The sequence below is a fragment of the Topomyia yanbarensis genome, unplaced genomic scaffold (genome assembly GCF_030247195.1).
Source record: "Topomyia yanbarensis strain Yona2022 unplaced genomic scaffold, ASM3024719v1 HiC_scaffold_99, whole genome shotgun sequence".
Classification (NCBI taxonomy): Eukaryota; Metazoa; Arthropoda; class Insecta; order Diptera; family Culicidae; genus Topomyia; species Topomyia yanbarensis.
The window spans coordinates 36,853-61,525 of NW_026684257.1; the positions used below are offsets into that span (position 1 = coordinate 36,853).

Sequence of the window (24,673 nt, forward strand, 5' to 3'; positions counted from 1 at the left end):
CGCAAAACAATGAAAATGAAAAACAAATCGAAATTTACTTCAAATTAACGAAAGTAATATTTCGCTATATACTACAATTGACATGGTGCTTCCCATGTGATGCCGTTGCCCTGCTTCCTTTGCTCTCCTTTTCCTGTTACTGGGGAAGAGAACAATGCTCGTTCGATTTATCCTCCACAGCGAGAGTAGCTGGTGCTTTTGTATTCTTGGCAATTAGCGGAGGAAATGAAATGCTACACCTGATTAAACGGTAAAAAATGTAATACTCAGCGGTAATTGTGAGATAATTTTGCTAATTTTCTAAACAATCAGTGCTAAAATCCATGACGACTTACAGAAAGAATGAAAAAGTACATCTTTGTCTCTTTTTCGCTCAGTACTCTAAAATGTCCAATTTCTGTCCAGTTACACTCAATGTCCACCACTTCCCAGGTGAGTGAAAATCTTCGAGTCAAAGCCTCTCCAGAGGTGGCAACCCTATTACACTCTTTGCTGGATCGATGACTGAGAAAACGAAACTGTTGCTGCATAGCTTCTTCGCCGCAAGAAAAGCACACCGCGCAATTCACACACATACTCATGAACAGGTTAAATGTGTACCAGGGCATAGCATGTATGAGCGTTACTGTGTATGATGACATATTATTGTGTTGGGCAAAAGCATAACAAGATAAATGGACTAACACTTTTACCATCGAATTTATTATACTGTAGCGTGTATTCTCATTCAAGTTATTTCATCATGGATTATGTCGTGTTGGTAAAATGCCGATGGTATATTTGGTCTACAATGCAAAGAAGGCATGATTTTAATTCGAAATATGCACGAAACGATGTAATTCATTATTTGCATTGGAGAAATGTTTTGGGTGCACGTGTATACATAAAATATGTGTAATTACGCAGTAAACTTGTCATAGCTATTGGACGCATATGACTTTTATGTATGCTATTTTCTAATTCCGACTCTAAATAACACTTTGACTAATGATGGTAAAGATAAACTTTCAGTTAAAAGTTATCGGTTCAAGTCCATTCGAAACTTATGTCAAACCAATGATTGACCAATATTTGATGGAACGTAGTGCCAGTTCCGAACGGAATGTAGGACATCTCTGTCGAGTTGATGTTGATCCTTTTTTTTGATAATTGAGTACCCAAGAATTGAATTCATGCTTCTTAACATAATGTGCCTGAATGCTATATTATAATATTTCAACAATTGCTAACATGTCGTTAACCTCTTCACTAGACTGCCCAGAAAAATAATGAATTTTTGAAAACTCAATCGGCCCACCCCTCAGTCGATTTCGGGTCCCACCAGGAGTACTTGGACCAAATTTGAAGTAAATCTGACAAGTCTAGCTACCGGACCAACGTGCCTGGAGTTTGTATGGGATTTTTCGACAATTTACATGGAGAAAACCCACTAGCTCACGTTTTCGCCGCTAGGTGGCACTGTATGCATCGTATTATCACTAAAAGTGAAAATAAGAAAGATAATGTAATTGTCTACAACTTTGTCGAAGACTGCTAGTGAATCCGGATTGGTTAAAAGAAGCTATTAAACTTTTAACGAAGTGATGTCTGAGTCAGTTTTGCAAGGGGCCTAGCAGCGCATGGTTGTGTATCGGTACTCGATTTTCACGAACTATGGATTTTTGTGAAATAATCGTTAGGTCTAGCTCAATAGTTTTGGTTAGAAAATTTTAGTTCCACCTGTGACCGCATAGAGAGCGTCAACACTAACTTTTCATAGAAGAGAAATAGAATATCAAAATGTTCGGAAGAATTTTTGCAAAATGCCTGTTCTACAACTTTGTGGAAGACACCTAATTTCTATCTCTTTTAGTTGAAAAGCTACTGTTGGCGTCATCCATGTGGTCACAGGGCGAACTAAAATTTTCTAACCAAAACATAACTCGTATTATGTGCTATAATTCTTCTGAACATACTATTGAGCTAAACCTACCGATTACTTCACAAAAATGTATAATTAGTGGGAATCGAGTACTGATACATAACCATGCACTGCTAGGCCCCATGCAAAACTCCCTCAGACATCACTTCGTTAAAAGTTTAATAACTTCTTTTAACACAGCCTGATTCACTAGCAGTCTTCGACAAAGCTGTTAACAATTAAATTATCTTTCTTATTTTCACTTATAGTATTAATACGATGCATACAGTGCCACCTATCGGCGAAAATGCGAGCTAGTGGGTTTTCTCCACGTAAATTGTCGAAAAATCCCATACAAACTTCAGTTACGTTGGTTCGGTAGCTAGACTTGTCCGATTTGCTTCAAATTTGGTCAAAGTACTCCTTGTGGGACCCAGAATCGACTCAGGGGCGGGCCGATAGGGGTCATTTTTCCTGTCACTCTAATGTATACATAAAATATGTGTAACTACTCGATAAACTTGTGATAGCTATTGGACACATATGAATTTTATGTGTGTTATTTTCTAATCCCAACATTATAACACATTGACTAATGATGGTAAAGATAAACTTTCAGTTAATAGTTGCCGGTTCAAGTCCATTCGAAAGATATGTCAAACCAATGATTGACCAATGTTTGATGGAACGCAGGACCAGTTGCGAACGGAATATAAGACACCTCTGTCGAGTGGATGTTGATTCATTTTTGATAATTGAGTACTCGAGAATTGAATTCATGCTTCTCAACATAATGTGCATGAATGCTATATTATATTATATCACGCTCAAGCTGTTTATAAAAATCAACGTTTATAAACAACTGTAACTCTTAGTTTTGCTAACAACAACTAGTAAGGCCAACAACTGGGACTTTATCCTTCAATTTAAGCACTAACAGTTATTAGCATTATCCATTGAACTGAAATATTAAGAGTCGTACAGATTGGCTGTGTGGCTTGAATAAGGTGAAATTGTTCTGAAGATTATAAAAAGGCATAACAGCAAAGATACAAGCTTGGCTATGGCTTAAAAAACTGCTAAAGATGTTTCTGTTTTGGATGTATATAAACGAAGTTACTCGCCAAACCGAATTGCGTTGTGACGGCGAATGAAACATTTCCGCCAATTACCCGAATAGAAATAAGCGGTACCAAAATCCTCCTTTGCCATTCCAGAAGAAGATTGCATGAAGGAAAGATCATAGTTTAAACAGAAAATTCTGATTTGGCAGTCGATTCGTAGTTGTGACGGTATAAGCACTCCTCACATAATTTCTGTGTCTCCAGACTCTTGGTTTTTCTGATCAACCATAAGGGTTCAACCCTTTTTGGTTTGCTCAAACATTATGCCGCTAAAAGCTCACTTAAAAATCCGGTCTTGAGTATCTTCGCAGCAGTGCTTCAGACAGTTCTGAAATGTTTTATCAGCTGTTTGTTTTCGAAGCATTCTTCTTTCAGTTTACACTGTTTTGTTCATTATATTTATTCTTGCCATCATGAGTAAAGAGTAAAGTTTGTTCAGTGCGACCGAGTTCGTGAAGTGGAATATCTTCTAATAGTAAAAATGGAGTTTAGACTTACGAAAGTTTCCTATCTTCATTATCATCTTCGTCGTATTGATATCATTCAACAAGTTAGCCCAGCCAAACGTTTCGTTTTGCATAACAACATAAAACACGTGGTGGAAAGTGACAACGTTTTAATTAAGATTCCCATGTATATAGAAAATGATTATATAGAGGTAAGGCTACATGACCTATCACCGCGTACTCCGTTTCACCTGATACTTGTAGAAATTTTTTCCCGGGTATTCCTAACTGTGTTCTTGTGGTGAGGATGTGGGTTGAAAGGCCTATTCCTACTTAACTATAAAACTTAAAACTCACGGAACTATTGAACAAACTACGTTATGCACCCATGAGGGACAAACTGCTACGAGCAAGTATTGTAATCAGACAGCACACCATGGACAATAGACTTCCAAGAAAAATAATGAATTTTTGAAAACTCAATCGACCCACTCCTGATTCGATTCCTAGTCCCACCAGGAGTTCTTTCACCAAATTTGAAGCAAATCGGACAAGTCTAGCTACCGGACCAACGTGCCTGAAGTTTGTATGGGATTTTTCGACAATTTACATGGAGAAAACCCACTAACTCGCATTTTTGCCGCTAGGTGTCACTGTATGAATCGCATTATCACTGTAAGTGAAAATAAGAAAGATAATTTAATTGTCTACAACTTTGTCGAAGACTGCTAGTGAATCCGCCTTTGTTAAAAGAAGTTATTAAAATTTTAACGAAGTGATGTCTGAGTCAGTTTTCCATGGGGCCTAACAGTGCACGGTTGTGTATCAGTACTCGATTCCTACGAACTATACAGTTTTGTGAAATAACCGTTAGGTTTAGCTCAATAGCATGTTCAGAAGAAATATACCACATAATACGATTTATGTTTTGGTTAGAAAATTTTAGTTCCAACTGTGACCGCATAGAGGGCGCCAACACTAACTTTTCATAGAAGAGAGATAGACTATCGAGATGTTCGGGATAATTATTGCAAAAGCCTGTTCTACAACTTTGTGGAAGACACCTAATTTCTATCTCTCTCCGTTAAAAAGTTAGTGTTGGCGCCCTCTATGCGGTCACAAGTGGAACTAAAATTTTCTAACCAAAATATAACTCGTATTATGTACTACAATTCTTCAGAACATACTATTGAGCTAAATCTAACCATCATTTCACAAAAATGAATAGTTCATGGGAATCGAGTACTGATACACAACCATGCACTGCTAGGCCCTATGGAGAACTGACTCAGACATCACTTCGCTAAAAGTTTAATAACTTCTTTTAACAAAGTCGGATTCACTAGCAGTCTTCGACAAAGTTGTAGACAATTGAATTATCTTTCTTATTTTCACTTATAGTGTTAATACGATGCATTCAGTGCCACCTAGCGACGAAAATGCGAGCTAGCGGGTTTTTTCCGCGTAAATTGTCGAAAAATCCCATACAAACTTCAGGTACGTTGGTCCGGTAGCTAGACTTGTCCGATTTGCTTCAAATTTGGTCAATGTACTCCTTGTGGGACCCGGAATCGACTCAGGGGTGGGCGGACAGAGGTCATTTTTTCTTGTCACTCTACTCTTCACGCTCAAGCTGTTTATAAAAATCAACGTTTATAAACAGCTGTAACTCTTAGTTTTGCGAAGTTTTGCTAACAACAACTAGTAAGGTAAAAAACTGGGACTTTTTCCTTCAATTTAAGCACTAACAGTTATTAGCATTATCCATTGAACTGAAAGATTAAAAGTCGTACAGATTGGTCGTGTGGCTTGAATAAGGTGAAATTGTTCTTAAGAATATAAAAAGGCATAACAGTAAAGATATAAGCTTGGCTATGACTAAAAAAAATCGCTAGAGATGTTTCTGCTTTGGATGTACACACACGAAGTTACTCGCCAAAGCGAATTGCGTTGTGACGGCGAATGAAACATTTCCGCCAATTACCCGGATAGAAATGAGTCGTACCCAAATCCTCCTTTGCCATTCCAGAAAAAGAGCGCACGAAGGAAAGGTCTTAGTTTAAACAGAAAATTTTGATTTCGCAGTCGATTCGTAGTTGTAGCGGTATAAGCACTAGAGTGGGACATGGTTATATGAAAAAAATTAAATTTGGCTCCGAGTAACTTTTTGGGTCCCATTTAGCTCCCAGAACAACTCTGCAGATTTTTAGCTCGATCGGTGAAACTATATTTTTGCGCCCACGGTTTAAAGTTTACGTGGGATTTCGTATGGGAAAATTGTCTCTTGCAAAACAATTCTTCCGAGAGTCGCCCGTTATCCCCTAAAAATAAACAGATATCTGATTTTCATAGGAAATTTATCAAGGAAACAAAGTCTAGAAGACTGCAAAACGATCTGATGCTTGTGGAAAGAGTAATTAAGCAAAAACTGATTGATGCCCTGAAGATTGATGAAAATTTCACTTTTCATAGCATCACTGCTTCTGATGGTTTTGTTATATACAAAATTTTTAACTTTCTCTTATTATGTACAAAAGAATGCTCAATTTATCCCTCAAAACCTTGCGAAGTGGCCAAATAGTATAGATAAACGATTAAGATACGTTAAGAGAGGATTAAAACAAAATTGCGTATAATTGGACAACCAGCAGCAGTGGTGCTAGAAAAAATGAATATTTCATCAATCGTCAGAGGATCAATCGGTTTCTGCTTAATAACTTTTTTCTCAAGCATCAGATCGTTTCGTGGTTTTCGAGACTTTTTTTCTTTGTTAGCTTTCCTATACAAGCCACATAACGATTTATTTTTAGGAAGTAATGGGCGACTCCTGGAGGAATTATTTTCTAAAAGTTAACTTTCCCATACAAAATCCCATGTAAACTTTAAACAGTGGGCGCAAAAATATAGTTTCACCGATCAAGCTAAGAATTTGCACAGTTGTTCTAGGACCCAAATGGTACCTAAAAAGTTGCTCGGAGCTGGAATCTATTTTTTGTCCCACCCTAATAAGCACTCCTCACATAATTTCTGTGTCTCCAGACTCTTGGTTTTTCTGATCAACCACAAGGGTTCAACCCTTTTTGGTTTGCTCAAACATTATGCCGCTAAAAGCTCACTTAAAAATCCGGTCGTGAGTATCTTCGCAGCAGTGCTTCAGTCAGTTCTGAAATGTCTTATCAGCTGTTTGTTTTCGAAGCATTCTTCTTTCAGTTTAAACTGTTTTGTTTCTTTATATTTGTTCTTGCCATCATGAGTAAAGAATAAAGTTTGTTCAGTGCGACCGAGTTCGTGAAGTGGAATATCTTCTAATAGTAAAAATGGAGTTTAGACTTACGAAAGTTTCCTATCTTCATTATCATCTTCGTCGTATTGATATCATTCAACAGGTTAGCCCAGCCAAACGTTCCGTTTGGCATAACAACTTAGGGGCCGTACACAAATGACGTAGCTTTTTTTCGGCGATTTTTGACCCCTCCCTCCCCCCACGTAGCATTTGGTCACAAAATTCTAACCTCCCCCTCGTAAATAACGTAGCATTTACCTACCCCCTCCCCCTCATCCCATGCAAAGCGCCCGGGAGATGAAAAAAAATTACATATGTTTTTCAATTATTTTAAATACCTACATGTCCTTTCAAAATGTTTGACGACTTTTATCAACATTTTCATTATAACAGCAAATTGCGTGTAAAATAAGCCCATTTCATGACAAATATAGTGTTGAAAGTTTTGTTTTGAATTTTATAAGTCAAAGGGAGCATGAAGAGAAATTCTCTCAGTTCACAATCGTGCAGCCGCCAATGATTGTAAGAAGCATACGTTCATCTAAATTACTAAATTTTGTTTGGTTGAATCCGAAGTGAAAATTTAATTCAGCTTTCAAACTAAGTCTACTAATTAGCAACATTAGCTAACTAATGTATCAAGTTAAATCCGCATACAAAATCTTTTTGTATTTTCGCGAACTTGCAATTCCGCGAATCGTAAAATTTACCTCATGAAAAACCGCATCAAAAGTAACTTGTTTGAATTTAAATTTATTTCTCTTGGGAATGGATGATCATTAAATTGTTTTCTCTAAACAATGGGTTTTAAACTTAATGCTACGTCGCACAACTTCTGACCCTACCCTCCCCCTCGTCACACTTCGTCACAAATTTGGTATACCCTCCCTACCCCCCAAAATGCTACGTCATTTATGCATGGCCCCTTAAAACACGTGGTGGAAAGTGACAACGTTTGAATTAAGATTCCCATGTATATAGAAAATGATTATATAGAGGTAAGGCTACATGACCTATTACCACGCACCCGTTCTGAGCTAATTGAAAAATGCATGTCGCAATACTGAGAAGTGGAATATCTTCTAATAGTAAAAATGGAGTTTAGGCTTACGAAAGTTTCCTATCTTCAGTATCATCATCTTCGTGTTGATATCATTCAACAGGTTAGCCCAGCCAAACGTTTCGTTTGCAGAACAACGTAAAACACGTGGTGGAAAGTGAGAACGTTGGAATTACGATTCTCGTTTATATAGAAAATCATTATATAGAGGTAAGCCTATTAAACCATGACCTATTACCACGCACCCGTTCTGAGCTAATTGAAAAATGCATGTCGCAATAGGGAGAAGTTGACTCCGTTTCACTTGATACTTGTAGAATTTTTTCCCGGGTAGTCCTAACGGTGTTCTTGTGGTGAGGATGCGAGTTGAAACACCTATTCCTTCTTACTTGACTATAAAACTTTAAACTCACGGAACTACTATTGAACAAACTATTTGCTCGTACTGGTTTGTCCATCAACACCAATACCTAAACCACAAACGGTTACCAAATTCGTGACAGCTGTTCAGGCCATAATGACATCTACAAAAGCTGCATCCAGCATCCCAACAGCCAATTGTAAGTAACGTCGGCGAAGAAATTAATACCAATAACGATGCAAACATATGAAATATCCATGGCTCCGTTCAGCTACTGCTATGAGCCGTTCAAATATACGAGTTGAAAAACAGTTTTGTTTAAAGATGCTCTAGATGGAAGAAGAAGGAAGACAACAATTGGTATTACAAAATCACGTCAAAATCCGACGAAGTGTGCTTCAATTTCTCGAAAGCTCTATATTGACTAAATCTACACTGTAGTGTCAAGGCCTGGTGGTTCAAAGGGTATGGTTCTTGTTCTTGTCTTATAAGCCATTCATCGTATGTTAGAGTCCCAATCAGGAAAGGATTCTTGGTGTAAGTAGAATCGCAACACTGGCGCTGCAATTCTTCCGTTCTAGTTATTTTCCGTCAGCCTATTTCCGCTCCGAATGCATAAAACCGACGCCATAGAGGGTACTCCACTATTTGGACCCTAGATATCGACCCATCAAATACATGGACCACACTGTGACTTTACTTCTCTTCCAAAGAAAGGCGTGACCAAAGATTATTTCACCTCAGGAAATCTCAACGACCTCGGCTGGGATTGAACTCGGACCCACTGGCGGTGAGTGGCGGTCACGCTTACCATCCAACCATCGGCGCCGTCATGTAATGTCCTGTACACTAAGTATTTAAGTGCAAAGTCGATCGAAATAGAAGGTTGAATTCCTGTAGTAGACCACATCTACCAGCTTTGCGTATGTAGGATGTCTTCAAACGCTTAAGTAGACAAAAAAGCGTGAACCAGGTAAATTTGAAGTAAGTGCCAAGAATTAGCTGGATGGTAATGCGAAATATCAACCCCCGTGATGCCAGAAAGAAATCAGTGTACCAGCAAAAAGCACTTTTCGCCATCAGAGATGCATAAAGTAGACAGAAATCTGTAAAAATACTGTGTAAAATCTTGAAAAAAATCTATCAGAAAATCAATTTATAAAAATCTGTAAATTTGTCTTACATGAAAAAGAAATTGTGTTCAGAAAGGACTACTAAATCTGTGAATTTCCATATTCGTCTGTGAATCTGACAATGGTACTGCTCAAAACGTGGATCACCAGAAAATTCGGTGCCAGCCGTACTTGTCAGTAAGCAAACAGGACGTTGGCGTAGAATCTAGTGGCCATAAGATGCGTACGATCAGGTTCTGTCGTAATAACAGAATATTTGCTTTTGGACAACATACGTGCTTTTGGAAAGCTTCCCGAGGTAAAAAATTACCTGATATTATTACGAGCTGATGTTTCTGCAAACTCCAAGCTCGTGTTCGCTGTTGAATTTGCGCGAAATCTCATGAACTGGCTAGCGATTTGCCAATGCAGAGAAATAGCAAATTTTTGTCATGAACAAGACAATGGACACGAATATTTACAATCGAGAGTAGCTAGAAACACGTAATATACTTTTCATTGAAGCTTACAAGGGTCCTGTGAAGATTTGGCAAGAATTGGTCAGTTGTTGCTACAGATTGGAGGATTTTCAGCATTGAACCTTCCGGTAGTCGCGCTAGAGCACTGAGAGCACGCTGCTGTGAAAGGCTGGAGAAATCGTGTTACAGAATTAGCGGCTGCTAGTGTTTTCGTTTTTTGAAGCTATCGTCAATACGGAATTAGCATAGTCCTGTCACTAAGTTAGTGTCAGATTCTGATGAGACGAAGTCGTAACGCAAATTCCGTAACTAATTTAAACAATCCATGGCCAGACAGATTGTTTCAATTGGGCTTCAACTTTCCGTCAGTGTCAGAGCATTCTATTTGTGTTCTAACTGCCATTAGTCATCAATATCTGACACAGTGATCTTACTGCTCAGGTTCAGACGAAATTCATGTTCTAGCTAAAAGTCCAACCTCTCGGTTTTGTTCATGTTCGGTTCAACCTAATCAGATCCTGCGACTGTTTTAAAAATAATATTTTTAGCAGATTCTCGAATAGTAGCAACAGCTCACGTAAGAAAACCTCTTTCCACACATCCGAAAACGTTCCTCAAACGAGACAAAAACCGCGTCTGATTGAATCACTTTCGTTCACGTCGATTCCATTAACCGTCCAATCAACAGCCGCCGGATAGGTTACCGTCCAGCAGCTTTCCAATTCGAAAGAAAATTGATTCATAACAAACGAACGTGGATCGCGGTGAGATTGTTGGGTAGGTCCAAAAAATCACATCCGGAAAATCCAATGGAAATTTAATCTTTTCCAGCGCCGAACCGGTTTCGCTATTTGAGCGATTGGCCTCACTCACTTATCTTGCGGTGTCTCTCGTTGCGGCGCGTTTGCTTTGCCGAGACAGTGAAAGACCACGAAATTGTTTAATTGAAGATTGAAACATGGATATTACGTCGGCCAAAGCATTAGTGAAAAGGCACACAACACAATTTTTTGTTGTTTTAATGTGGGGAATTTTCCCCTAGTAAGCGTCCGTCACACTGCATGCACTAGTTTGTTTTAGCTCATCCAGTTGTCTCGTGGAAGTTGTGGTACACAAATGTCACAAATAGTTAGAATTTTTGGGCACTTTGTATTCTCCAGTACAATGTTCGTAGATCAATTCATTTGAATAACAAAAGCCACTTTTCAAAAATAGTCACTTCAGTTCAATTGTCCTAGCATTATCCTCAATAAAATGTCCACCTTTCTGAGCTGGGTATACACCACAAGTACACTTCAGAACTGTTCTAACCCACAACACTTGATTTGTCCAAAATCTTCCTTACCAACAATTTCATATTTAATCCGAGCGAAATGCAACTGTGAAACAAGCAAATAGGTAACTGATGGTAAACTTACCAACCGCGTCAGCTTTTATACCGACTGCTACTTTTCCTCGGCCTCGCGCGTCTCCTCGCGCACATACACACCGTGGGGGCTCTCCTCCTGATCTTGCGCTCTTCGGGTCCGTCGGCTTTGGTTGGCTGGTCTTGGCGTCGGTTTTGGCCACTGAACGGCCGGCTCCTCGGTGCCAACCATCCACTACCACCACCACCACAACCGCTACCACCCGGAATTTCCACGACACTTGGCGTCGGGGTGGCTTTGAAAAATCGTCTTCAAGCTGCTGCAAGGTGAGTGCAATAGGTTTTTTCCACAGAAACACACACTCACACATACACGGTGGACCGCGGAGCCCAACACCCTCCGACCGCAGTTCACTGATCGATGCCCCCAGAAATTTAACCTAAAATCGACCTAAACTTTGGTTTTTTTTTCGAACCACCACGAGTGTTCGATTTTCGGCGTGTGCAATCACCGGATTATAATGAAACAGATTTTCTGGCTGTAATTTCACCTGCCTTGGGCCACACGCCGAAGAAACTCTTGTCTATAGCAGCTACCTAGCCTTTGTTTGTTGCAGTTGGTGCCCATGGTGGAATTGTTTCGAAAAAAAAACCCAGTTCATTTTTCCTCACACATGTCCGCCGATTGCATTTCTTTTTTTCTTCCCTTTTGAGAGCTATTATGAATTCTATTGTTTTTTTCATTAGTAATGCTTCCCTGAACTTAGCTGAGTGTCTGCGCCGCAAAAGTCAGGTGTTCGAGATGTTGCCCTAACGTCTGCAGGGAAATGCAAGAGTAAAAGTAGCGTTCGGCGTGCAAGGTGTGCCTGGGAGACACTTTCGCTCGTGTAATCATGTGCAATGTCTTGTTTGCTAGAAACATTAACAAAACTTATAATTTTAAACTCGATAGTAAATTGACATTAGAACTGGCTTGATAAACCTTTGGCGGAGATTCTTTATACTACCGATAGTGTTATCTTAGTGGTTAGAACTTCATTTCTATTCGATTGAAGTCTACAAATATTAAATATTAGCTTGTTACAAAAATGTTATAGTGTTCAGGTACAGATTCCTCGTTCGATCGTACAATTTTTGTGAACTTGCGAAGCAAGATAAAAGTTTGTTGTAACTTCTTGTACATTTTATTATACACCTCTAGATAAAGTCAAGCTGGCTGCCTTGTTTCTATTTCTATTTCATTTACTAGGTTTTGATTCAGGAACTCATCCACTTTAAAACAGGGCCGTTTTAAGGGGCCGTTCATAAACCACGTAGACTCATAGGGGGGACGGGGGGTCTGGCAAAAGTCTACGTTTGTCTACGTGGGGGGAGGGGGGGGAGTCTTTGAAAAAGTCTACGTAGACTTTTATTTTTTGTTATTCTCGTATTACTAATTATGAATGGGATTTAAAGAGAGTTGTACTCAAAATATCGGTCTATTCAGTATTTATGCTGAAACTTCAGAGCTAGTACACTATTGAGGTAACTACTCGTTAAGCGACCACTCAACCCAGAACCCACGATTTTTTTTGGACAACCTCACACATTTTTGTTTCTTGCGTATATTTTGATATAGTTTTGATCTGGGAATAATACAAAATGACAGTTCCAAAGACGATCGCCAAAAATTCCTCTCGTCGGAAGATTTTGACTGTGAAATCATCTGAAGCACCACTAGTTAACAGACATGCATGAACCATTAAATGCATGAACCATAAAAAGTTAAAAAATGTTCAAAGTTAAGCATTGTAACAACAAAACACCCGATTTTTAACAATAAGTAGATTATTTTTTTTATTTTTATTTAATAATTTCGGTGGTTAAAGCAGTAGTGTAGTTAAACTTCTACAACAAAGTGTTTACTCGAGTTAATCAGTTTCTCTTGCAATCATTTACACTGATTTCAAAATCTTTAAACACCCGTTAAATTTTACGTCTTGACCCTATGCAACTCCGTGCAAACCGGCTCTACTATATTTATCTTCGAAAATATTCGGAGTTAAACTTTGATACTTTGCGATAATACTCTAAGGTGATACGGCTATTAATTACATAAGAAATATAAATATTTTTGGGAAGATTTAAATAGCTTCGTTCCCTTAATCAAATAAGGCAATTTAGATTATCTTATTATCTTAGAAATATTGAAATTTGTTCACGAAAAGTGAAATTTGTGTGCATGTTTGGTTTATTATTTTAGTCTAGATGATAGTACACATCGACAGTATTAATTTGTAATTGTTTCTTATAATTTAACAATTTTGAATGCACCAGTAAGGCTCAAAAAGTTTTTAGCAATTCTGCATTGTTGGTGTAGGTCGCACTTCGGCCAAAATTTAAGCTAGTTATAGCAATGTATCTTTTTACATATATTTGAGTGACTAACCTTGAAAAGAAGTATTCCGCTACACAAACGTTGGAAAGCACCTTGAATCGATATTAATTGATTTGTTCAATCATAGACAAAAAACCAATGTGAAATTTTTTTCTTAATATTTAAAAAGCTTGAAATAAATCTGAACGCTTATTTTCAATTAAACATTATAATGTGCTTCTTGCTAAATTCACATTTCCTGCGAATAAAAAAAATTAAAAGTCTACGTAGACTTTTGGCGAGGGGGTTGGTAAAAGTCTACTAAGGTCTACTAGGGGGGGGGGGGGTAAAATTTTCTCAAATTTCGGTCTACGTGGTTTATGAACGGTCCCTAAGACCCTGGGCATTATTGAACGAAAGGGCTCCTATAATTGAACAGACGTAATTAGATTCGATAATACGGCTAAGCATCACATCACAGCAGTGGAATCAGCATATCGCAATTTTACTTCAAGAATTCTAAAATGGGACATTTTGTAACGGAAATTGAAAAGATAAGAAAACAATTGCAGACTAGAGATATGCATAGCGTTTCTATTAGACGAATTTCGCGCTAAATCGTATTCAGAGTTGGCAGCACCATATCAGATTTTAATGAAAATTTCTGTACGTGAGAAGATTGTCACAAAAAGCCACTTTGCATAGTTTGTTTTTTTTAAGAATGATCCAGACTGTCTTTTGAAAAGGGCTAAACTGTTTTACCATTTTTTTCAAATGGCTATAGTCTAAAAATGACAAATCCTACAAAAAATGTTGTAGGACTGATTTTCACAAAATTAGTTAACCTTTTGAATAAAAATATTGAAAAAATTCTTCATGGACTCTTACACTGAAAAAAATAGAATTTAAAAATTTAAAGTCGATTTACAAAAAAATCCCATTTTTGATTTGGATGAAATGTTCCCTACTTCGTCAAAAATTCAAGTTGGGCAGCTTTAAGAAAAAAAGTTATTTGATAAAAACTTTTCCTTGTCCAAATTGACTTTATTTTTTCAGTGAATTTTTATCGAAAAGTCAACCAATGAAAGTTATAATCATCTCAGAATCCAATTTCCAACTGCTATTTGTTTGATTCATGCAAAAAGTATCAGTAACGAATTTGGTATATATTCATAACAAACTTGAATGAGGGCAAAAATAAGCCATTTAGCATCATCGATATATGCGAGATTTAACTAAATTACACCTGGGCGTGTACGAATAAGTATCTTGTCTATGTACTCACCCAGGAAGTAGAGATTGATGGTGTAGTCTCCAACAGCGGCCTTAATTGCGAAGTATGAGGTTCGCTCCTTTAAGAACCCTTTGCTTCGGTCAGTGGTTCGCAAGCAATTGAGTTCAGGAAAAATCAAGGAGTTTATGAAAACAACTTATTTTCCATCAGCCTCATTTCGAACCTTTCTCCGAATCTGCTCTTCCAAACTTTGATATTTTGGACGGGGCTAGTTTAGCTGTTCGCCTTTTTGTACCGCGAGGCATGAACTGCCGTTGTTGCAAACAATTGGGCCTATAGCGACTTATTGTAGAAACAAGGCACGCTGTGGAAAATGCGGAGAGAATCATGAAAAGTTTTCCTACTGTAGAGAGACTCCGCATGATCACTCGACATATCGCGAAAGAAACGTTCCGATAATGCAAAAGAGCGCTACACAGCCGACAACGACTGATTTCTACGATTCCTTGTACACTAAAGAGCGAGAGTCTGACCATTCCATTGTGGGAATATCTTCTAATGTGCCTATAAATTTCCGAAAGAGGAAAATCAGTTCTCTCTCCTAAGCTTCCTCGTAAAGGCCTGAGAGTGTTCCTTGAAGGATACTGTTACAAAATCGAAGTAAGTGCAAGCAGGAATTTCCACATGGGAAATCGAAAACCCCAGGTGTCCCTATATTTTCCCCCAGGTTTTACACATGCATTTGCATTACGATTAAAGGTTAGACAAAACGAGTACCCGACGCGAACAACCGTGAACAGTCTCCTACTTTGTGGTGGGCAGAGATCGCTTAGAATTATACGCGAAAGGGACTTTTGAACGTTGTATCACCCGAATTTTTCCGATGCTACGAATGCAAATGAAAAACTTGATGAAAGCTGAAAAACGCGATTATTGGCACCGGTCCGTCGACGGATTAACGGACAGATCATCAGAGAAAGAATGTGTCGCCTGGTGGACATGGCCTATGTTGTGTATTCGATTCATCCTGTGATTGGAATACACGGAACGTTCGCATCGCTTTTATCGTGACTAATTATCGTGATAGTAGTGGTTAGTGCAATCATAAAAGAGGCTATGCTGCCAACATTCTCCCCACAAAATTGATGGCTTTATATTTACCTATCAACGACCATGCCCACATCGTTATAGTTACAGGGGCTCTCCGTTTGATGGAACATGGTAAGCACTCTTTGTATTTCCTGGGGAAAACATGGGAGTTTTTGAGCAGTACCTGCAAAATCATAGCAGATTACGTTAGTTTGAATTCTTTCGCAGTGCTCCATTCCGGGTAATGAGAAGGCGGACACTTGGATTAGAATGATAATGAGAAGGTAGACATTTAGGCATTAGAAGGTGATATTTATGAAAAATCGCGTAGCAACAACGAGTTTTTAAATATTTCTTCTCAGAGGAGCAAATTTCGTGGAACGATGGAAGTTTTGGAATCCCAAAGGTATCAACAAACCTTGGTCAAAGAGAATGGATGAAGGTCATGACTTCATTCGGGTGATACCACGGGTCATGTACAATCATTATACGTAGAAGGCTCATCTCCGGCGTATTGAGGTCGTGGAGAGCAATCTCTGCGCTTGTGGTGGCGGTTATCGCGATATTAAACGTGTTGTCTGGTCGTGCGCTAAGTATTCTGGTACCAGATCTCCGTTAAACGAATCCCTTCGGTCTCGTTCCGGTCCAGTCCGAGATACTGTACCACATGCTTTACTGATACTTTTTGCATGTATCAGACAACTAGCAGTTGGGAAATTGGATTCTGATATTATTATGACTTTCATTGGACCATTCATTGGTTTTCGATAAAAATACATTGAATAAAAAAAAATCAGTTCAGACAAGAAAAAGTTTTTTTTTAAATATTTTTTTAAGTGCCCAACTTTTGGTGGTAGGTAGGGAACATAATTACCTATCATGGAACAAAATTTCATCCAAATCAAAGATGGGTTTTTTTTTGTAAATCGACTTTAAATTTTTTAAATCTATTTTTTTCAGTGTAGAATTCGTTGAAAATTTTTTTCAATATTTTTATTCAAAAATTTAACTAATTTTGTGAAAATCAGTCCTACAACATTTTTTTATAGGATTTGTCATTTTTAGGCTACAGCCATTTGAAAAAAAATGGTAAAAAAAGTTTGTCCTTTTTCAAAAGACAGTCTAGATCATTCTTTATCAGATCGGCCGTTTCCTGCGAATTTGTCGGGGAAATAAATTTGTTTTTGCTGGAGACAACACCCGTGCTGTGACCAGTTAAAATTTTTCTACGAGATCCATCTTGACCTAAATTTCGCCGTCCACGAGGAGGCAACCTCTATACTTCATCATAATCTGGTCGCAGTAATTCACACAGGAGAATTCTTCCGACGGTACAATGCACCGTACGTTTTAGCGACATTCCAATCCAAGAGGCCTGGGATATTTTTGATCGATCTGAACATTTTCCAACTCAACTGCCGATCCAAATTTCCAGCACAATGTTTATTTTAAACCTTTCGGGCCGCATAACCGCTTGAGAATATCTCACGGTAGAAACAACAATTTTTAACTTTCGTTGTAATATTTCGAATTGACCATGTTAGGTTTGTACGTGCGTGTGCAGGATCAATTTTCTTTTCACGTCTAACATTTACATTTTCTTTAATACTGCTCGTATCGAGACGAAACTGTATTTTTACATATATCGCTGTTAAATATTCCAAATTTGATCACTAGAAGTGCTGCAGCAGAATAAAGTACCCGGATTCATAAGGAAGCAAATTTTAAGAGAAAAATAAAAATAATAAAAATATATGAAATCAATTAAATTAAGATTTAAAAGGGTAGGTAAATTGAATAAATTTCGAAAAGGGATAAGTAAGATAATACAATAGCATTGAAAAATAGACTGCATAGATCAGGCGCGGGCATAGCAAAGTTGGTAAGTCGATTGTTTTGTGCGCAGCTCACCTGGCTCCAGCTCCCAACCCCGCACATGGAACTAGATACTTTTTTCTAAAACGAAAAAAGCGTAAAACCTCGATACAAAACAACGTAACACAAAAAATTAAAATGAATAACTAAAGAGTAATTAAAATGTGGAAAATGGTAAAACGGCATGCATAGGAAAAATAAGAAACATTGAAAACTTGACAACTTAACAGATAACAGGTAATCGGTTCGGGACTTACGGTTTTACTTTCCTTTCAAAGGAAGACCTACTGAGAAGCAGTCACGCTTACTGAAGACAATGCTGCCGGGACCCATTTTTTTTTCAAACCCGAACCCAATCCGAACCCAAGAGTTTAAATATTGAGAAATCGGACCCAGCACGACCTCGAGAATATATAAATTGAAAAATCCGAAGCTGACTCGATAACTGCGGAACCGGAAGTCGGATCAACTAAAAATTCAATAGCAGCTTATGGAAGCGTTATACCTTTCACTTGAAACTAAGTTTGTGCAAATCGGTTCAGCCATTGTGAAAATTGTGTGAGTTTAAATGATACATACACATAAACTCACATACACACATAACTTACTCAAGTGGCAGAATCAGTGGGATAACGCTGTAAATGGTAGATGGACCTATCGACTAATTCCATGCCTGTCGATGTGGGTGAACAGAGCGCACGGTGAGGTGAACTTCCACATGACGCAGTTCTTGTCTGGTCATGGCTGTTTCAAAAAGAATCTCAACAGGTTCGGGCACGCGAGTTAGCCCTTCTGCATCGCGTGCGGAGATGCAGAGAAAACGCCTGAGAACGTCCTGGTCCTAGAATGCCCGCGATTTGAGCACGAGCGAAACGAAATGAGAACCATTGTCGGTGAGGACGTTAGCATGACCAATATTGTCGAAAGAATGTGTGCGGACAAAGAAAAATGGGACGCGGTGAACAGAACAGTCGTTCAGATCATGTCAGCGTTGCAACGAAGCTGGAGAGAGGAGCAATGACCAGCAACGTAGCAGTACACGGCCTCGGGTCGTCAAGGCACCGATGAACCGGAAGTTACACTTCAAGTGGAATCGCCGGACCGACCTGTCAGTCTGAGGAAGAGAAATAAAGTAGATCACCGGGCGCGACCGTAGTTGGCTAGATCCACCGCCGGGGACTAGGCTGAGCGCACGCATCGTCGACGGTAGCTCGTCGGGGCACCTGAGAACCGGAAGTCATCCTTCCTCCGGAATCGCAGGACTGACCTCGGCATCTAATTGACCAGCATCGAGATAACAGTTTCGAGAGAAATTTCAACGTCGGGAAATTTTTTCGTCTGAGTAGACTAGGACCACCGCCGGGGACTAGTTCGAGTAGATTGGGAAGTAGCACCGGCAAATGGTCGTCGGAGCGCCTGCGAACTGGGAGTCACTCTCCACCCAGATTCGCAGAACCGACCTCGGCATCTACCCGGGTAGCATCGGTTTCGGAAGATCTTCCACTGCCGGGGAACTCTCCGTCGGAGTAGGAAAGATCCACCGTCGGGGACTATTCCGAGTAGTCCGTAGCGTATTGCCGGCTTGAATCGCTGGGGCACAAGCGAACTGGACGCAATCCTCCACCCGGAATCGCCGGACTCACCTCGGCATTCTACCGGACTGTACCAAAGAAAGAATAACGCGTCCGTCAACGGTTGCGGGAGACATTCTTTGTCGGGGAACTTTCCGCGGAGGTGGGCTAGCTCCACCGTCGGGGACTATGCCGAGTAGCACAGAACCCAACAAACCACCATTATAGGGTCGTCGGAGCACCAGCGAACCGGAAGCCACCCTCCTACCGGAATCACTGGATCGACCACGGCATCCAACTGGTCAACGTAGAGAGGAGGGCATGTAGAATATCATGCCGTGCAGGACTGATATGGCGGTTATGAGACCAGCGAAATCTAGCACGACCAGCTAGACCTGGATTCAAGTGAAGTGCATTGGCACGCTTCCCCCGAAGTAGTCATTTTAAATGGAATCCGGGGGATCAGGCAAATGTCGGACTCCTTGGTGGAGTTTAGAGGAGTAGGGTTCAGAGTTATCTTCTCTGTTCAGAGTCCCTCACTCTGGCAGATGATGGATGAAATCGGTAGTATGGTCTAACTACTCAACGTGTGTGGGTCGGCATAAAAGCTTTACCACCAAGTAAAAAAACACGCGTACATACACACAGACATTTTCCGATCTCGACGAACTGAATCGAATGGTATATGACACTCGGCTCTCCGGGCCTCGGTTGCAAAGCCGATTTTTAGAGTGATTGCATAGCCTTTCTTTATATGAGAAAGGCAAAACCAAAACCCGGCCCGAACCAGAGAATATAAAACTTAAAAAACCCGAACCCGACCCGAGTCTGAGAATTTTGAAATTAGAAAACCCGAGCTAAAATCTTAAAAGTTTGAGAAACCCGACCCGAACCTACAATTTATAATATGGAGAATAGACTGGTTCAATTTTTGACTTTTAGCTCCACCAGGCTTTACTGATTCCTTTTATGGCCCTTAGCAATTGTGCAAATTTTGGTACCGATCGGTTGTGTCTACGGACCCTCCAAAAATTCCAAAGTTTATATGGAAATTAGTATGGAAAATCGGTTAAAATTAAAAATAAATTCTTAAAAAATCACCTCATCAATCAATTCATGAGAAAGGGTCTATATATTTCTAAAGGTATTCTTCTACTGAACACATTCGTGGAACATTGTAAGTTTGTGAAAATTCGCTGAGAAAAGTTATTAACTAGAGAGGCAGCATGGCTTCAAAACAAGTGGATTTTATTATTAATCACAGCAAACCAGTTTGAATAGCTTCATCGTTATACAAGTGTAAACTAGGCCTACCACCCACCGCTCTCGTATGGAAGATGCAGTTATTCAAACAGGGTTGCTATGATTAATGATAAAATCCACTTGTTTTGAAGCCATGCTGCTTCTTTAGTTAATAGCTTTTCTCAGCGAATTTTCACAAACTCAAAACTGAAGTAAAACCGTGGGCGTTCACTTTATATCAGCTTATGACAAAAGGAATTACTGAAAAATTATATTTACTTTCATTAAACGTTGAATTTGAAATGTTCTGGGAAGCCTATAAATTGTCGTCATCTTAACCGAAAATGTGGATAAATCGCCTACTAACTCGTGGGGAAATAGAACGAAAAATGAGAACAGTTTGAACCCAAATTTCTCAAATGACAGCTTTCACGACGACACCCGCGTTATGGTATGATACGGATAAGCCGGTGTCGAAGAAGATTAATCAAGGTGGACTGACGTGCTCTTAATAGGCACATCATTGATGTTTCTGCTCAGAATCGACAGACAGATTATTAGAATAACTTACTTTTCGCTACAGATTGTATGATACTTCAAAACCAAGGTGGTAAGGGTAATTTGGTAAAAAAATGGCAAAAGACATAAAAAATTGTTGTGGCGATACAGAGAGTGCATATTCATACAATTCTATGCAATAATAATATGGACATTATTTTCACAAAATTCTATTGTTAATTGCAGAGAATTGGACGAAGGCCAGTAAATATTTGATGGTCCTTCTTCGAAAATTTGTGTTGCGGTGTACATCATAACTCAAATCTATTCGATCCATCGTTTTGAATTTTTAATTTAGAGTACTCGAATATATATATATATTTATTAAACGTTTAGAGTAGAAAAACTTTTATATTGTCAATAAGTAAAACAATTAATCACAATTTTAAGCAAATCCTATTCCAGGCTCCATAAATACACATTCTATCAACACACGATGTTTGTGCAGCTGGTACCGAGTACTACAGTCGTAGTACCTTTGCTTTCTCACACCGGCATACATCTAGTACCTAGGATGATTACATAGTAGCACGCCTATGCAAGAAATAAACGTGAATTCAAATTCAACCGCTAAGAAAGTGGTGAGAGTAATGTGATAAGTGAAAACAAAAAAAATCCATTCATAGGTAACGAATGTTGGCTTTTGAGGCGGGTGCTACTTCTATTACTTCTTTATCTACTGTATGCATTTAAAATTTATGGGTGTACATTTTCTTGTTCCACTCTGATAGTACGACTGATTGTAGAGAAAATTTTCCAGCGTTTTGTAGTTGATGATAAATATACGCTGAAGTATGTGCTTATTGATCCTAATCAATTAAATATTGATTGATATTTATCAAAAATGAATACGTTAAAAAATGTTGAAAAAAAATCAAATTTTTCAGGATAAATTTTACACTAGATTTATTACAACAAAAAAAAACAAAATTGCAAACAGTGTCATGCAGAGATGCACAAGATTGTGGGATGAAGATCACTCTTCTGTGGGTCTTGGAAACTTTGAATAAGGTGTAAATTTTAGTATTTTGAGCCCAGGTGAACTTGAAGCTCTAAATCTGAAAAAAAAACTGTGAAAAAGTATAAGCTTTATTGTACCCTACGAATCAATTTTCAGCCATATAGAAGCATTAGCATGATGCAAAATGAGTTAATTTCGATTGAATGACACCATTATCCTCGACAGCGTTCCCTTCATGAGACCCCCAGATCGGATAGTCATAAAAATTTTCGTATCTTAACTACCAATTAGATTGCCGTCTTGCTTATATGGCTGTGCAATTACTCTAAAAGCCGATTTTTCCGACTTAATTGGTGAGTAATATGGAAAGTGAACATAGAAGGACAAGTGAAACTTGGATCGCGACCATGACGATCAACTAATCTACGAAGGCCGTTGCTTTAGAGGATCCAATCTCAGACAAAAAATCGATTCATTGTCGCTAGTAAAGGAAGGATTTACACTTGAGCGGCAACCTTCATGCGGTGTACACTTTTCTTCCGCGATACCGACGGGCTCTCCTCGACTTCGTACCGTAAACCGGGGTGACTTTGATCATCGGGGTGACTTTGATCACTCGAAACTTTTTTCGTAGATCGCTTATTAAACCAGAATAGTCTACCGAATCATTTTAGTTTGAAATGATTTTTATTCTAAACTTATGAAATACTGGTTTGTTATACTTTTTGAGTATTTTATTCGGTTTTTGGGTACAAAAACTACAAAAAACCGAAATTTGACTTTACCTTATTTTTACGAAGCTTCATAAAGTGTCTATTTTTTATAAAACAAATAAATCTCAGATTCGAGCAAGAGTAATAAATTACAAGCGAGATTTTATTTTTCTTTAGAGTGGGATGTACCAAATTTACTTTTAAGAGTTTGTTTATTTTAAATACAATTTTTTGTGAAACTAGTTGGCAATTATTTCAAATTTTTTTATGCTAAAACTCGCAACTTTTTTTTATTGTTCAATATTCCAACGTGATAAAATGGATGAAACATTTTGTACATTGATAAAGCACTGAAATAAAACAATTTTAGCAGTTTAAAAGGTTTTCAGAATCTTTTATACTAGTTGGACACAAATTATACGAATTTAGGTTACTCGCATTTTACAGTACATTGAATACTTTGTATAATACCAATTAACATCTATTTAAAAATGAGTATTTTTCCAGAATTAGTTTAAACAAACATTTGAATGAAAAACATTGACATCAATAACTTAATGTGGGTGAACATGCAGGTTATCAAAGTCACCCCGGAATACGAAAACGGACATCAACTTGAAATTATTTTTGGAAAAATAGCTGTAAGCGGACAATTTTAGGTAAAACCATCCCATCTTGTTCTCCTTACATCAGTACATGGTTTAAAAATATTAAACTTGAAAAAAATGTGTTACGTCTAAAAATATGCAATGATTACTTCGAAAAATGATCAATGTCACCCCGGTTTACGGTACACACATTGAAAAGTCACGTCACTTCGAAGAGATGCATTTCGCTGTGGGTGGATTATAAAACAATAAATTTTTATGATCCCCGATCAATTTTCAATCGTGAACTGCATCCACTGTCAAATTAAGCTATTTGTTGGCGCTATGCCTATTGCGACTGCGGAGATTTTACGCAATGAGTCAATCCTTATTTATTTTTTTCTCATTTTCTCAGCTACGAACCTTTCGGCGTCAGCTCAGAGGTAGGTTTTTTTTTCTTCTCTAAACTGTAGTATCGCCGACAGGGTTACCAATCCATTTGAAGGAAAAACTGGCAGCTCAAAAACAAAATGCATAATGATAATCAACATTACTCGGTACATTTTGAAAAATTCTAACCTTCTATCGCCCTTAGACAACTATTCAAATTCTCGACAATTCCCCTTAAATGACAATTGGGTTTCACAATCTTATAATAATTAGGTAGAATGTTGAACTATCGTTTGTAGTAAACTGTTTTGTGCAAGGTTGTAAAAAAATGAAATAATGGCAATCATGACCGACCATAGCTATATGGTTAAAAAATTCGTGGTAGGGACGTACTAGAAAATGACCATGGAAAATGTTGGCCACAGCTGAAATTGAATCCATGAACCGAGAAAATTATGGAATGATTGATCGGTTGCATTTTTCCCTGTGGGTCGAGGGGCGAATTTGATGTTGAAATTGGCTGTACCTTGATCGTACTATTTAGGGTATTGTTTCTATTATAGCAGTAGAGCTTATTTTCACCATATTCCGCACCACTTGGTTTCAAATTAAGAATTTGAGATAGTGCAATATCAGTTAGGTTAAAATAGATATGGAGCGCTTGTTGCTTGTATCAAGATATTTTCTAAAATATTCATGAAAACGGTTGTTCAAAACGGTTGACGATTTTTTTGTGAAAATTAAAGGAACTTTGTGGAATATCTGCTACTTCATTAGCAATGGTCGGATTTATTCGAGCCCGAAACCAAGGATTTATGAAATTTTAAAACCCAAACTCGACTCGAGGCTGGTCATTGGGAAGATCAACCCCGAGAATTTCAAAACAGAAACCCCAGAACCAGACCCGACCTCAAAAATTTCGGTTTTTAGCAGTCCAACACGAACTCTCTAAGAAATCAAATTTGC

General features: G+C 38.5%; 1 protein-coding gene across 1 annotated transcript in view; it reads left to right on the plus strand.

Moving 5' to 3' along the window:
- The window catches only part of LOC131696247 (angiotensin-converting enzyme-like), a 39,601-nt gene extending 30,589 nt beyond the window's left edge, over nucleotides 1-9,012 (plus strand). Inside the window, exon 8 of the mRNA XM_058984798.1 lies at nucleotides 8,919-9,012. Within this exon, the coding sequence (XP_058840781.1) occupies nucleotides 8,919-9,012 (94 nt within the window). The remainder of the gene's footprint in view (nucleotides 1-8,918) is intronic.
- The last annotated feature ends 15,661 nt before the right edge of the window (nucleotides 9,013-24,673 follow it).